General features: G+C 48.7%; 1 protein-coding gene across 5 annotated transcripts; it reads left to right on the top strand.

Moving 5' to 3' along the window:
• Positions 1-1339: 1339 nt before the first annotated feature.
• LOC136473315 (type IV inositol polyphosphate 5-phosphatase 9-like) lies at positions 1340-3506 on the top strand. Of its 5 annotated transcripts, XR_010762574.1 has the most exons (8): positions 1340-1565; positions 1660-1781; positions 1886-1993; positions 2112-2403; positions 2502-2701; positions 2812-3084; positions 3168-3378; positions 3453-3506. XR_010762574.1 is itself a non-coding variant. In XM_066470983.1 (7 exons), the coding sequence occupies exons 1-7, from the start codon at positions 1539-1541 to the stop codon at positions 3307-3309; spliced, it is 1080 nt and encodes a 359-aa protein (XP_066327080.1). In that variant the 5' UTR covers positions 1340-1538; the 3' UTR covers positions 3310-3432. The 5 variants fall into 5 exon arrangements, 4 of the variants coding, with proteins under 4 accessions (XP_066327080.1, XP_066327076.1, XP_066327079.1 ...); XM_066470983.1 differs by lacking the exon at positions 3453-3506 and having other exon boundaries at positions 2812-3000; positions 3168-3432; XM_066470979.1 differs by lacking the exon at positions 3453-3506 and having other exon boundaries at positions 3168-3431.
• The last annotated feature ends 10807 nt before the right edge of the window (positions 3507-14313 follow it).

The following is a 14313-nucleotide window of genomic DNA, read 5'->3' on the forward strand; positions in this document are numbered from 1 at the left end:
CTGTCTCCAAAACTTAGCATAGACTAAAACAAATTTCTAATTACTAATTTATTACATGATGTCTTAATATCTTCAAACAACCAAATATTTTAAAAGTTACTGATAATAAAAATTCTAAAAATTTGACCTCAACCATGTCCAAAATAACAAGACTCGTACTCCATCTGTCCCTAAATAACTGTCGTTTTTTATTTCTGATAAACAATTTTGACTAAATATATATTAAAAAATATTAATATTTATGGTAATATCATTAGATAGATCGTTGAATCTATTCTGGTAATAAATTTATTTGGAGATACAAATTTTGCACATATTTTCTATAAATTCAGTCAAAGTTACGACACGAAAACAAAAAACGACAGTCATTTAAGGATGGAGGGAGTAGAACTCAAGGGAGTATATTGAAATGGAAGTCGTTTCAGTTTGCATTGTACTTTACATCTTTCATTACCAGACGGTAGGATGCTATATTAAATCTTACTATTATTAATTAGACACAACTTTGGAGCTTTCACGTTAATCGTCAGTAGCCGCGCTAAAAACATACGTTCTATAAATTCCCACAAAAATGAAACACATTGTGCCGCTAATTCATTAAACTCTTGTCATCATTAAGAATAACTAGTCTATTAACCCATGCTCTTGCACAATCTAGTAATTGCGAGAGACATAGGTGTTAAAAATTCAAGAATGAATATGAGGTCTATATGTAATCAAAATTGCTTATCATTGCTCTCTCTTATTGTTCATATTATAACATAATACTACATTAATCATGTTTTACCTTTGTATCGTGTCTCCACGTTTTAATTACGATTAGAGTCTATCAAATTAATTGCCGGATGCTTTTAACAGAAAGGAATAAACCAAAACCTATTATTGTTAATGGTGATCTGATTACGATCTACCAAATTGATGTGTGGGTGCATTTTTGCGAAAATGTCATGATTATTAACAACTTGGAGGCTCATATAAAGAGTATAGTTAGTTCGATAGGTACTGTATTTATTTCTCTGCATGCATAGATATGAAAATTACATTTTTGAGAAAGGCAACATAGAGATGTGAAAACATCTGGTTAATGCTTTTACAGGTAAAGGAAAAGCTGCATATCTTTTTTTTGGAAGAAATAATAATAATAAGCGGCAGATTTCTAGGTATAGGTTTGTTGAGTAGACCTGCTGGCACGGAGACTTGGACAGCTCCTGACCAAATATGTGGATGCTTGACATGTATCTCTTTTTTCTTTTTTGAAACGAAATGCTTGACATGTATCTCGTGCTCCTATATATATGTCAGCATCATATCTAGTGGCCAACTGGCTACTGCCCATTGTTATAGTGCTAGATTTGTCCCTGGATCCAACTTGCCTCACCTATATATCTTCCAAGACTTGTGCATATACCTGAACCTTCTCTGCTACCTCTTTCTTGGTCATGCCCTCTCATTAATTCTTCGATGCTGCGTAGTCCCTACTGAAAGAGGCACCAATCAGCCATTACTGCAGCTGCTCTCTTCCTTGTAGGTGCTGCATTATGGGGGAGTGCCCAAGGCTTGCACAAGTCAGCACTCTTCCATTTCCATCCCCTTGCTTACGTTCTCCTCGTGCTTGTGTCTCAGTGACATGAACTCATCGTCGTCGTTGCTCTGTTCCAGATGACCTGTCCAAGATCGGCGGCGAGCAGGGTATTGGGTCATCAGTTCGTCTCCGAATTCTCAGGCGTGGAGTTGCAGAAGAGCAGCATGCTAGGTGGGCAGAGCGAGACCGTCAAGTACAGGTGAGCGCCCATTGGAACACCTTGCGTTGAATTGAGCTTTTGTCGCGCCAACTGCAATCGGCATACGAGTTTGTCCATGACCTGCTGGCGCTGCACTGCTGCAGGGTGTTTGCTGGTACATGGAACGTTGGCGGCGTGGCGCCGCCGGATGATCTGGACTTGGAGGATTGGCTGGACACCAAGACCGACTCGTACGACATCTATGTTCTTGGGTACTCGTCCACTTTGCCAACCGATTTGTCAACTCTTAATTTATCAGCGTGGTCACTGATCAGGTTGGTGCAGTAAGATTAAGAAAGAATCATCAGTCGCAACGTTTGCACGAAGCAGGTTCCAGGAGGTGGTGCCACTGAACGCGAGGACCGTGCTTGGCCCCAAACAGAGGCGGGCAGCCATGAAGTGGAACCTGCTCATCGGTGACGCATTGAACAACAGGAGGCATGGAGATGGAGTTGCAGCAATGCATGATCAAGGACAGGGCGGCGTGTTCAGGTGCCTCGTGAGCAAGCAGATGGTCGGCATCTTCGTGTCGGTCTGGACGAGGAGCAGCCTCCGCCGGCACGTCCGCCACCCTGCCGTCTCCAGCGTCGGCACCGGCGTCCTCGGCCGGCTCGGCAACAAGGTAAGATATATAGAAGCAGAGTCGCACGCACGCACGGACGCACGGTACACCAGAAGAAGCATGCGGATGACACGGCGTACGTGCGCTACGCTACGCAGGGCGCGGTGTCCGTCCGGTTCTTGCTCCACGGCACAAGCTTCTGCTTCGTCTGCTGCCACCTGGCCTCAGGCGGCAAGGACGGCGACGCGCTCCGCCGGAACGCCGACGCGGTGGACATCCTCTCCAGGACCAGCTTCCTCAGCTACGGCGGCGCGCCGGCAGCACCGGATGAGCTGCCCAAGAAGATTCTTGGCCATGAGTAGGTCGCCCGATTGAGCTCTGAACATTCTACCTAGTACCAAGTATCTACTGGCAGCAGGCAGCAATGGAAAACAGTCGTTGATGACCGAATCGTGTACTCGCGTGCAGCCGCGTGGTGTTGTTCGGGGACCTCAACTACCGGATCGCCATGGACGACGACGACGAGGCACGGCAGCTGGTTGGGGCCAGGAAATGGAGCATGCTGCTGGAGAACGACGAGCTGCTGCTGGAGCTCTGCAGTGGCCGTCAGTTCGACCGCTGGCACGAGGGCTACGTCGCCTTCGCCCCGACCTACAAGTACCGCCGCAACTCCGACCAGTTCTACTGGTGCCCTGACGGCGTCGCCACCGGCCGCGACAAGCAGCACCGCGTGCCGGCATGGTCATGCATCCTCAGCGAATCGATCTTTCAAGTGATCGAGATGGTTTTGTTCTGACGCTGTTGCTGCTGTTGTTTATTTGCAGGTGCGACCGTATCCTCTGGCGCGGGAAGGGGATGAAGCAGGTCCGGTACGAGCGCTGCGGTGGCTACCGGCTCTCCGATCACCGCCCGGTCAGGGCCGTGTTCCACGCCGTGTGCGAACTGGTGGAAGGCGTGGATGCTTAAGCTGCAGGCTTCTTCTGTGCTTTGAAACACATTTAATTAACAAACGATCGAGCCTGTAAATTTTACAAAGTGCGTGCTAAAAAATCTCAGACAGAGATTTAAGACGAAACTGATTACTGATTCATGTTGCTGTATGTTAGCAGCAAAGGGAACGGGAGTGAGAGGAACAGAGCAGAGACGAGGAGAACAGCAGAGGCAGGAAGGTAGATGAATCTCAGGTTTTGAGTTTAGGGTTGTCTGTTACAACAGTCATGTCCCTCCATGGCAGAGGCCAGCACACATATAGGATAGCAAAACTCACACATATTCCTAACTGGGATCACTTGGTGACCCACTCCGGCCCAAACACCTTGGTACTCTTTATCTTGGGCCTCTTCATTCTTCATCCTGCTTCAGCCGAAGCCGACGAGCCCTGCTGCTCAACCGGCGCCGGCCTAGGAGTAGGAATCCTGACATCCCCTCCCTCTTGCGCGCCTAGATGCCCCTAGACAGCGGCGCGAGGAAATTATTGACGAAGATACTCCAAATCTTCCCAGATAGACAAAGAAGAAGGCAGTTGAGACCACTTGACCAAACCTTGCTGCACAGGTGATGATCCTTTAATGATTGTACGATGCTGAAGGATTTTCTCAGGAATACTCCAGCGAACAGATGATGGTGGCAGCAATTTCTCGACAATATGGTGAGCACCCACGGCCTTCTTGAGCTGTGAAACATGAAAAACGGGGTGAATGGAAGAGGAGGCCGGAAGCTCCAACTTGTAAGCCACTGACCCAATGCGCTCAATGATGCGAAAGGGCCCAAAATACTTGAACGCCACCTTCTGGTTAGAACGGTCAGCCAAAAAAGACTACACATAAGGCTGTAGTTTCAAGAACACCCAATCATATGGCTGAAACTCGTGCTCTGAACGGTTCTCATCCGCTGCTTAGCACGGTGGAGATGCTGATTGATCAGATCAGTCATGAGTTCACGATCATGGAGCCACTCAGACAGGTCTGAAATTGGTGAGTCATTGGCAGCATGCAGGCCAAACTGCTGGGGAGCAAATCCATAGAGCACTTCAAATGCCGAACGCCCCAAAGCAGAATGCAGAGAAGTGTTATACCAGAATTCCGCCACATCAAGCCAAGAACTCCATTGCCGAGGACAAGCATGAACATAACACCGGAGGAAGGCTTCTAAGCACTGGTTGACTCGCTCTGTTTGGTCGTTCGACTGCGGATGATACGCAGAGCTCATACAAAGATCCACAGCTGCCAACTTGAAAAGCTCTTTCCAGAAGTGACTGGTAAAAATGCGGTCACGGTCAGACACAATGGCATTGGGCAGCCCATGCGCTTATACACTTGAGATAGAAAAAGCTTAGCCACAGTTGCCGCTGTGAAGGGATGCTTCAAACCAATGAAATGGGCGTACTTCGAGAAGGTATCCACTACCACCAAGATACAATTGACCCCCCCCCCCCCCCCCCCCCCGATACTGGAAGACCTTCGATAAAATCCATAGAAATGATCTGCCAGGTGCGATCAGGAACAGGTAATGGCTGTAGAAGCCTTGGCAAACGGGAGCGATCCGGCTTGGCTTGCTGGCATGTCAAGCAAGAACGGACAAACTCCTGCACAGCTGACTTGAGACCCGTCTAGGCGAACTGCTGCTTAATGCGCCTATAAGTAACAGGAATGCCGAAATGACCGCCAATGGCACTGTCATGCATAGCAGCGATGATACGATGCTGCAGATCAGGCTGATGACCAATCCAGACTCGCTGATCATAACGCAACAGACCATCCCGATAAGAAAAACGGGGCACCGCTGAGGGATCAACAACCAACTTAGCAATGATCTGTTGGGCATGAGAATCAGACTAATAAGAAGCAACCACATCTTGTAACCATTGAGGCTGAGCCACAGAAACTGCTGAATAGTGCATATGGGACAGAGCATCAGCAGCCTTGTTGTCATCCCCTTTCCTGTACACAATCTGGTATTACAGTCCAATGAGCTTGGTGAACACTTTTTGTTACCAAGGGGTATGCAAACATTGCTCAGATAGCTGAACTAGACTTTTCTGATCAGTGATAATACGGAACTTAGCATGCTACAGGTAACTTCGCCAATGATCCAACGCCAGCAAAATGTCAAGATATTCCTTTTCATATGTCGAGAGACCCTGGGAATGGGGGCAAAGAGACTTACTAAGAAAAGCTAGTGGGTGGCCATCCTGAGTAAGCACAACGTCAATTCCCATCCCACTCGTGTCAGTCTCCACGGAGAACGGCTTGGAAAAATCCAGCAAGACCAGCACCAGAGCAGAAGTTAGGGCTTGTTTGAGAGCATGAAAAGCGACATCATGTACAGTGGACCAGGCGAACGGAACCCCTTTCTTGAGCAACTCCGTCAGCGGACGAGTGATCACACCAAAATGCTTAACAAAGTGCCGGTAATATCCTGCCAGCCCCAAGAAGCCGCGGAGTTCCTTTACAGATGAGGGCACTGGCCAGTGTAGAACTGGCCTACACCTTATTAGGATCCATGGCCATGCCTTGCTTAGAAAATCACATGCCCAAGATACTTCAACTGAAGCTGAGCAAACACACACTTGGACAGCTTAACTTGCCACTGGTCACGGCGCAATAGCTCCAAGACTTGCCGGAGATGTACCAGATGTTCCTCAAGAGACTTACTATAAATAAGGATGTCGTCAAAGAAGACCAGTACTCCTCGACGCAACAATGGTGCCAGAGTAGTGTTCATGGCTTTCTGAAAAGTAGTTGGGGCACCAGTCAATCCGAACGCCATCACACGAAATTCATACTGTCCTGAATGAGTTTGAAAAGCCGTCTTCGGTTCTTCACCCACTTGCAGCTGAATTTGATGATAACCAGTAGTGAGATCCAAACAGGTGAACTAGGATGCATGGGTGAGGTCATCTAGCAACTCCTCAATTACCGAAACCGGATACTTAGCTTTTGCTGTGATTGCGTTGAGGTGATGGAAATCAACACAGAACCAGAATGTCCCGTCCTTCTTTTTGACCAGGAGAACAGATGATGAAAAGGGACTCTTGCTAGGCTGAATAATACCAGCATTGAGCATTTCAGTGACTTGCCTCTCTATTTCGTCCTTGACCGATGGTGGATAACGATAGGGATGAACTTGCACAGGAGATGCTCCCGGAATGAGGGGTATAGCATGATCAAATGGCTGAGCAGGCGGATAACCAGCTGGAGGAGCAAATACTGACTCAAACTCCTGTAACAATTCTAAGACAGCTGGATGAACAGAATCCTACTGAGTACGATCATTAGAAGAAAGTGCAGTAACCTGAATGACAGAGCCCTCCGGCAGCTCTCTGAGCTTACCCTGCAAACGCACTGTAGACTGACGGTAGGGAATCAAAATCCACTTGTGCTGCCAGTCAATCTGCATCGGGCTATGGGTAGCCAGCCAGTCCATACCAATTATCATGTCGTATGAGGGCATTGGAATAGCCAAGAAAGCTGAAGTGAACTTGCATTGATCAACCTCCCAAGACAGAGCACTGAAAGATTGCGGGCACTCAACTATACTGCCATCAGCAATGCGAACTTTTGGCGGATTGGCCAGAGATGTAGCACCTATCAACTTACTGGCTAGAGTGGTGCTAACAAATGAGCAAGAGCTATCTGAGTCCACCAGAATCTGAATAGGAATGCCTTGGACGGTGCCTTCAAAATGAATAGACTGAACTGGTGTTGGTGCAGCGACTGTGGTAAATACTTGAACAGCAAAAACCGGAGTACAATCATATTCAGTGGTTGCCTCACAACACTCTGATTATTCACTGTTGTACATATCCTAGAATTCCTGCAGTGCGTGTAACTAAAGAGCTTAGGGGCACTTATGGTCGCGAGACCATTTTTCTCCGCAACGAATGCAAAGGGCCACGAGCGCGTCGATAGGAGCGAAGAGTATTCAGCTTGTCCTTGATGCCCCGAGGACGTCGATCCTCCCCGACCGCGCCACCAGTAGGGACACACCCACCGCGATCAGGGACCAGCGCCTGCTATAGCATGGGCACGACGTTGGATGGTGATTTTCGTCGGCTTGGATCCACCAGTTCCTTCTGCAACAGGGCAAGAACACAGGCAGCATCCACAGTAGAAGGTCGTTGCATATGAACAGCAGAATGTATGTCATCACGCAACCCATCCACGAAATGTAATGCATAAAACAAAGGATCTGTGGTTTTGCCATAAGCTAGGAGCTGATCAACTAAGCCAGTGAATCGATCAGCATATTCCTGAACAGCTCCGGACTGACGAATGTGAAATAACTGTCGAATCAGCAACTCATATTGATCCCGACCGAAACGATCAAGGACCAATTGACAGAACTCCTCCCAACTAATCTTCTTCACCTTAAGATCTAAGGACTGCAGCCAGCGAGACGCGGCTCCAGTCATCCGCATCGAGGCCACACAAATCCATTGACTGGGCTCAACAAAATACATGTCGAAATAAATCATCACAACGACTAAGCCACAGCTTTAGATCCTCCCCATCAAAAACTGGAAAATCCATCTTAGGTAATTTACTACTAGAATACTACGGCCCCCAATGTGCGCGATGCTCATGCGGTGCGCCCCGAGCACCATGAAACTCCCGATCCCCCAAATCCAGTGCCGAGCTAGAAAGCGACTTATGAAGAACATACTGATGGGTGGGCTAGGGAAGGATCTCGATGAGCTTACCCTTGACCGAGGGTTGAGCCATGGGCTTGGACCTCCGATGGTGATGTGCCACGCCTTGCCCAACAAACGGCCCGATGGCCGGGTGCCCGGTAGATGATGTCACCGCGGCCACCACGGGATGAGGCTTGAGGACCCCAGCTGATGCTGATGGATCCGAGTTGAGCACCAGACAACTCACGGTTTTGCGGAGCGCGGTCATCTCTTCGCGCATCTGCTCCACCACGATGTCGGACTTGCGGACCTCGTCCAACTCCGCACGCAGATCCACCACCGACGCATCCACCTTGGGCTTCCACTTGTCGAGCACCTTAGCGGCCTCCTCCAAGCGATTGAACCGGTCCACGATGGAATGCTCCACGGCCCCGATCCGCTTGCCCAGCGACGCCTCCACCTCTCCGATTCGGCCGCCGAGAGACAACTCGAGGGAGGTCTTCACAGATTTGAGCTTATCGAGAAGCAGCTTGGTATTGGGATCCATGGCCCCGAGGTGCTTCCTAAACCTGGTGAAATGGTCGTGGATGATTTTGTGGGGTTCCAGAATGGAAATCGAGGCAGGAATTGCAACCTCCGATCTAGGCAGATGGATGGACTGATTTGGCCAAGTAAGGATAGGCTTTGGTACCAATTTGTTAGCAGCAAAGGGAACGAGAATGAGAGGAACAGAGCAGAGGCGAGGAGAACAACAGAGGCAGGAAGGCAGATGAATCTCAGGTTTCGAGTTTAGGGTTGTTTGTTACAACAGTCATGCCCCTCTATGGCAGAGACCAACACACATATAGGATAGCAAAACTCACACATACTCCCAACTGGGCTCACTTGGTGACCCACTCTGGCCCAAACACCTTGGTACTCTTTGAGCCTGTTTGGCCAGGCTCCGAGCGGCTCCGGCTCATCTGACTCCTCCCATGTTCATCTCCTGTAGCAACACTGTTCACCGAAGCTGTTTTTCTCTCTCCTCCTTTCCTCTCTCACTGACAGCGTCGGAGCTGGAGAAACTCGTTTTTTTGGTTCCTCCGGCTCTAGCTCCTGCGCGCTAGAGTTGTGCTACAGTGCGGGAGCCAGAGCCGACGGAAGCCCGGCCAAATGCGCCCTTTATCTTGGGCCTCTTCATTCTTCCTCCTGCTTGAAGCCGACGAGCCCTGCTGCTCAACCGGCGCCGGCCTAGGAGCAGGAATCCTAACACTGTAGCCTCTCCGCCTGGGCCATCGGTGAGATTGACAAGCGCAGGCGCGCCTTCTTATGGGCAGGCACGGACTCGGTCGCTGGCGAAAAATGCAAGGTTGCCTGGCCGATCATCTGTTCCCCCGAGGACCTCGGCGGCCTGGGCCTGCCGGACCTGAGGGTGCTCGGCTTTGCTCTGCGGCTTCGCTGGGAGTGGCTGCGTCGATCCCAGCCGGACGCGGTTTGGTCGCTGTTGTCGTCGAAGCCGGAACGCAAGGTCGACCATATGTTCCGGGCCTCGGTGTCCGTCCAGGTCGGCGACGGCGCCTCGGCCCGGCCCGTTTCTGGACGGACTCTTGGCTGCCGAACGGGCTTATCTGCCGCTCTGCCCCAAACCTTTTGAGGGCAGTAGCATGCTGCCGTCGCAACCGCACCGTCAAGGACGCCCTTGACGGCCGGCAATGGACCAGGGACATCACTGGCGCGCCCACCGTTGCGGTACTCTGCGAGTATATCCATCTTTGGGACACCCTGGAGACGTTCCAGCTATCACCTCACACCTCCGACCGCTTCATCTGGAAGTGGACTGCCAGCGGCACCTACACCGCGTCGTCGGCGTACAGGGCGTTCTTCATCGGTATGACTTCTCTGCCGGGCGCCAAGTTCGTTTGGAGGGCGGCCGTGCCGCCAAAGGTCAAGTTCTTTTTCTGGCTCGCTCTGCATGGTCGCCTCTGGACAGCGGACCGTCGCAAACGACATGGACTGCAGCCGGAAGCTACGTGCGCGCTCTGTGATCAAGATGGCGAGACAACCGACCACCTGCTGAGCTCTTGCCCGTTCACGCGCGAGGTCTGGGCACGCCTGCTCGCCTCGGCGGGGCACCAGCACCTTGCGCCGGGCAACGACTCCACACTCGCCGACTGGTGGCTGCTGACACGCGACGAAGTCCCGGGAACCTTCAGACGGACCTTCGACTCACTCGTCCTCCTAGTCGCCTGGATCATCTGGAAAGAACGGAACAGCAGGACCTTTACCAACGTTGCCATGACGACGACACAGGTGCTCGCCGTGGTCACCGAAGAGCTGGACGCCTACATCGGCGCCGGGTACAGGTGTCTGGCGTCGTTCTTCATGGCTGGCGGTTAGAGCGCACCCACCTCCTTCGGTCGCAACATTTGTTTAAACGTTTAGTACAACGGTTTAGCACCGCCGTTAAAGCCGGCGATCCTTGTTAGTGTGCGTGGTTTGTATATCATGGCAACTCGCTGTGGTGTGCAACCATTGTGTAACGAAAACTCTTTCTTCTCTTAATGAGGCACGTGCAGTGCATGCTTTCGGATAAAAAAAGACTGATTCATGCATGCGCCCGCTTTCAAAATGGTCCCTCGATGATACATCTGAGGATGTATGGATTATTCAAGGATCATATTGACCTATTAATTGAGTAACTGACAGATTATTATCCAGCTGATTCAAATTGTATCCAGAAATGGTGACGTTTCTTAGCCTTGGGCATCTGGCCATGCATGACCTTGGTGTATGTTTTGGGTGGAAGGATCAATCAGAAGAAATTAAGAATACAGGCACTGGCTTTAATATTAACTTCTCTACGGAGACATCAGCATTGTCAACAAACGTGAGGCACATGAGATTGTTAATAGTTGTTATGAAGTTGCGAGATATTTTCCGATGCAGCAATTCGTGGCCTCAGGTTTCAACCATGGGACCAACGTCATGCATGATTGAATAGCAATATGCCTTCGCACTCGCAGTTCACATGTCCGCTGACATGTTTTAGAGCCACGTAGTTGCCTCCGATCTCAGAAGACAGTAAAGTCTCTAACTGAGCCCTCAAAACCAAATTTGAGGATTAGAACTAAACACAGCATGACCTCTACTAGAGCACTAAAAACAAGAAGGCCCTCAAATCACGCCATTAGCTCTCATTCCTGGGACCCTGCTATTATTGCTGGCCGTCTTTTTAAACTAATGTTTATTACTAGTAAACTAAGTTAACAACGAAACAAATTAATCTTTGGTCAGGATGGAGGAAGTAAAACACATCTGTTGCCGGGACACAATCGGAGTAGAGCATGCATCTGGACACACGTGGTGCCTTAACGTGGTCCTCGATTATCATGTCATTATACTGGTAAAACAACATGCAACGACGACGTGTAGGTGTGGTGACCGTTGGTATGTTGCGCCCGGTTTCAGTGTCGTCGTCACGTCGTATACACATCAGTAGTTGCACGCACTGCACCGTCGTGCGTGGTCCTGCATGGTCCGCGCGCAACATCGTCGCATCTCGTGGCTGCAGCTGGTACGCTCCACCCATCGATGATCCATCCGTGTGATGCTGATGCATGATGATTTCGATTCGATCTGTACGACGAAAGCACGCAGGGATCGGAGCAGGAGCACACGTGTGAGTGCCTGAGCCGGTTGGTGGGCAGCAGCTGCTGCTGCATCCATCCATCGCCACAAATCGACAAACGGTGCCTTCGTCCCACCATGGTCGGCTGGATGAAAACGGATAGGATACGGACGGATATCACCGATATTACATTTGTTTTTATATTTTTGTCCGGATTTGGATTCGAATACGAATAGTGTCAACTATGTCGGATAGGATACGATTGGATATCAACATCATAAATATGTGATTTGAGTATTCAGATACGGATACGGTATCGAATGTTGGATATCCGGACTCAGATACGGACAGATCTCAACCCCTCTAAACGGATTCGGTTTCGAATACAGTCGAAAAATATCCGTATCGTTTTCATCCCTAATCCTAGGACTAGGAGGCCAGGGGGTAGCCTCAGCGTCGACACCACGTATCCAAGCTCGCTCCAAGGTGACGTGCGGAGCCCAGCTCGTGGATAGCAGCCAGTAGCAGGGTCACACGACCCCGGCCGATCGTATTTGAGGCACACCACCTTTCTGCTCTCGGACGGCCTGCTTTCTAGCTAGGGAGTCTCATGGGGCCATTATTAGCTCGATGATATAGGCCTTCGCGCGGTGCCGCAGCATGCATGGTCCAGCTGCTCCTGAGTCCTGATGTTAGGTTTAGGTCACTGGTACCTTATGAGGAACAGTACTCAGAGCTTTTGGACCGGCATGTATACATATACTAGTACTAGTAGGTACCCCCAGCGACCATGATTTTGATCTCTGCATGAACAATGTATCTGCATTAATTGTGAAGTGATTTTAAATGGTACATTAAGGAGGCCTAATGTGCTGATCCTTTTTATGGCATTTTCGTCCCTGTGCTTGAGCCGTACAATGTATGAAATCTGCAGGTTAGCAAGGCACCTGAGCACCAGCCACCTGAGCACCTGCAAGTCAATTGAAAAGGAGTACTCAGTTGTGCGGACAACACCGAAGAAAGGAACAAAGCAAGAGAGTAGTAGTTAACGTTTGGTACAAGAATACTATGAGGAACATTCAGACTGGCCCTGAGCACCCATGTACTATGGCCATATGCATTTTTGAAGACGCTAGATACATATAGGGTATGAAGTGAAGGGTTGAGGCTAACATAGTAGAACAAAGATCGATCACGTATATACCAGAACATCTTAATCGATTCATGCATATACATTCTCAAAACATAGGAGCGAATGATAGAAAATAGAAAACGAAATTAACAAATGTGGTTCATTGTTTAATATCAGACATCCAAACCTGTGTTGTGGTATCTGGGATCGCAATGTTGTGCCTCATCCTTTGGTATGCCAATTCATCTGTTGAAAATAACACTAAAAATTCAGGACCCGAATACAACAACAGGCAAGTAGAAATGACGAAATCCACAAATTCCCTCAAACAACGAAATCCACAGAAGTTCATTAAGTGCACAGAAACACACTTTAAACCTGAACATTTTGCAGTCATTCATCCTGAAATGTATGTTTACATGGTTTTGCGCTGCTGTCAACTTGAATAAGGCAAACAAAAACATTGAATCGAGCAACAATATAATGAACTAACAAAGGAACACTACGCCAGATTTGCACATCACTGCCGGATTTGTGAGAACCGGTAGTGATGTACCTTCACTGCCGGTTATGAACTTAAAAATGAAAAAATGATTGGGGCTGGGCTAAAACCGGCAGTGAAGGACCACATCACTGCCGGTTTGTGGCTTGAACCGGCGGTGTTTTGGCGGACACTCATCACTGCCAGTTTAAGCCAAGAGCCGAGAGTGATTGGGCTCTATCACTGTCGGTTCTAGCCAAGAACCGACAGTGATAAGCCTACAACACAAAAGGCTGCAGCCGTCCTCTCCTTCCTCCTCTCTTCCATCCCGAGAACAGAGGCGCACGTTTGGACCCTTTCCTCCATTGTTGCGGCTACTCTTCACCATGAAGCTAGTGCTTGGATTTTGAAGAATGGCTTGATCTTTTTGCTTTAAGGTTAGTAAGAAACATCCACTCCTTTGATTTTTTTGCTTAATTAGCTTCGTTTTGATGGCTACATTGCTTGATTCTCATTCTAGTTCTTTCTCCATTATAAAGAGCACTTTTCCAATTGGACATTTGTTCAAGGCTCAAATTGTGGTGAATCCATTATCCAAAAGGTTGGTGTCTATGCACACATTTAAATTCCTAGCTAATTATTCCATGGTGGTCAAGATCATCATTGTTAGTATATGATGCTATAATTAGTTCTTAGAAGTAGAGTAGAATAGTTGTTCTTCAATATTGTGCAATAATTATTTTTACTATGATTTTTAATTTATAGGGCCGGGCCTACCAATTTCAATTTTCTAATAATTAGTGTACAATAATGTTTTCCAAAAATGGTACTTTCGAGCTACAATTGTTGTTCATGAAGCTCGATTTCTTATTAATTCTTTATAATTACTGTCTCAGTATTTTTTTTGTGCAGAGATGGATTGAGAGTGGATGCTTCTGTCCCGAACGGACAAGCGGTACATGCATGGCGTCAGCCAGTTTATCACCGATGCCAAAGCCCATGCTGGGAATACGAACCCTGTCTTCTGCCCATGCAAAGATTGCAATAATCATAGGAACTTTCGTCAAATTGAGTCTATACGATCGCACTTGATTACCTGGGGGTTCATGCCAAACTAT

Source organism: Miscanthus floridulus, chromosome 8, assembly GCF_019320115.1.
Source record: "Miscanthus floridulus cultivar M001 chromosome 8, ASM1932011v1, whole genome shotgun sequence".
In the NCBI taxonomy this organism is placed as follows: Eukaryota; Viridiplantae; Streptophyta; class Magnoliopsida; order Poales; family Poaceae; genus Miscanthus; species Miscanthus floridulus.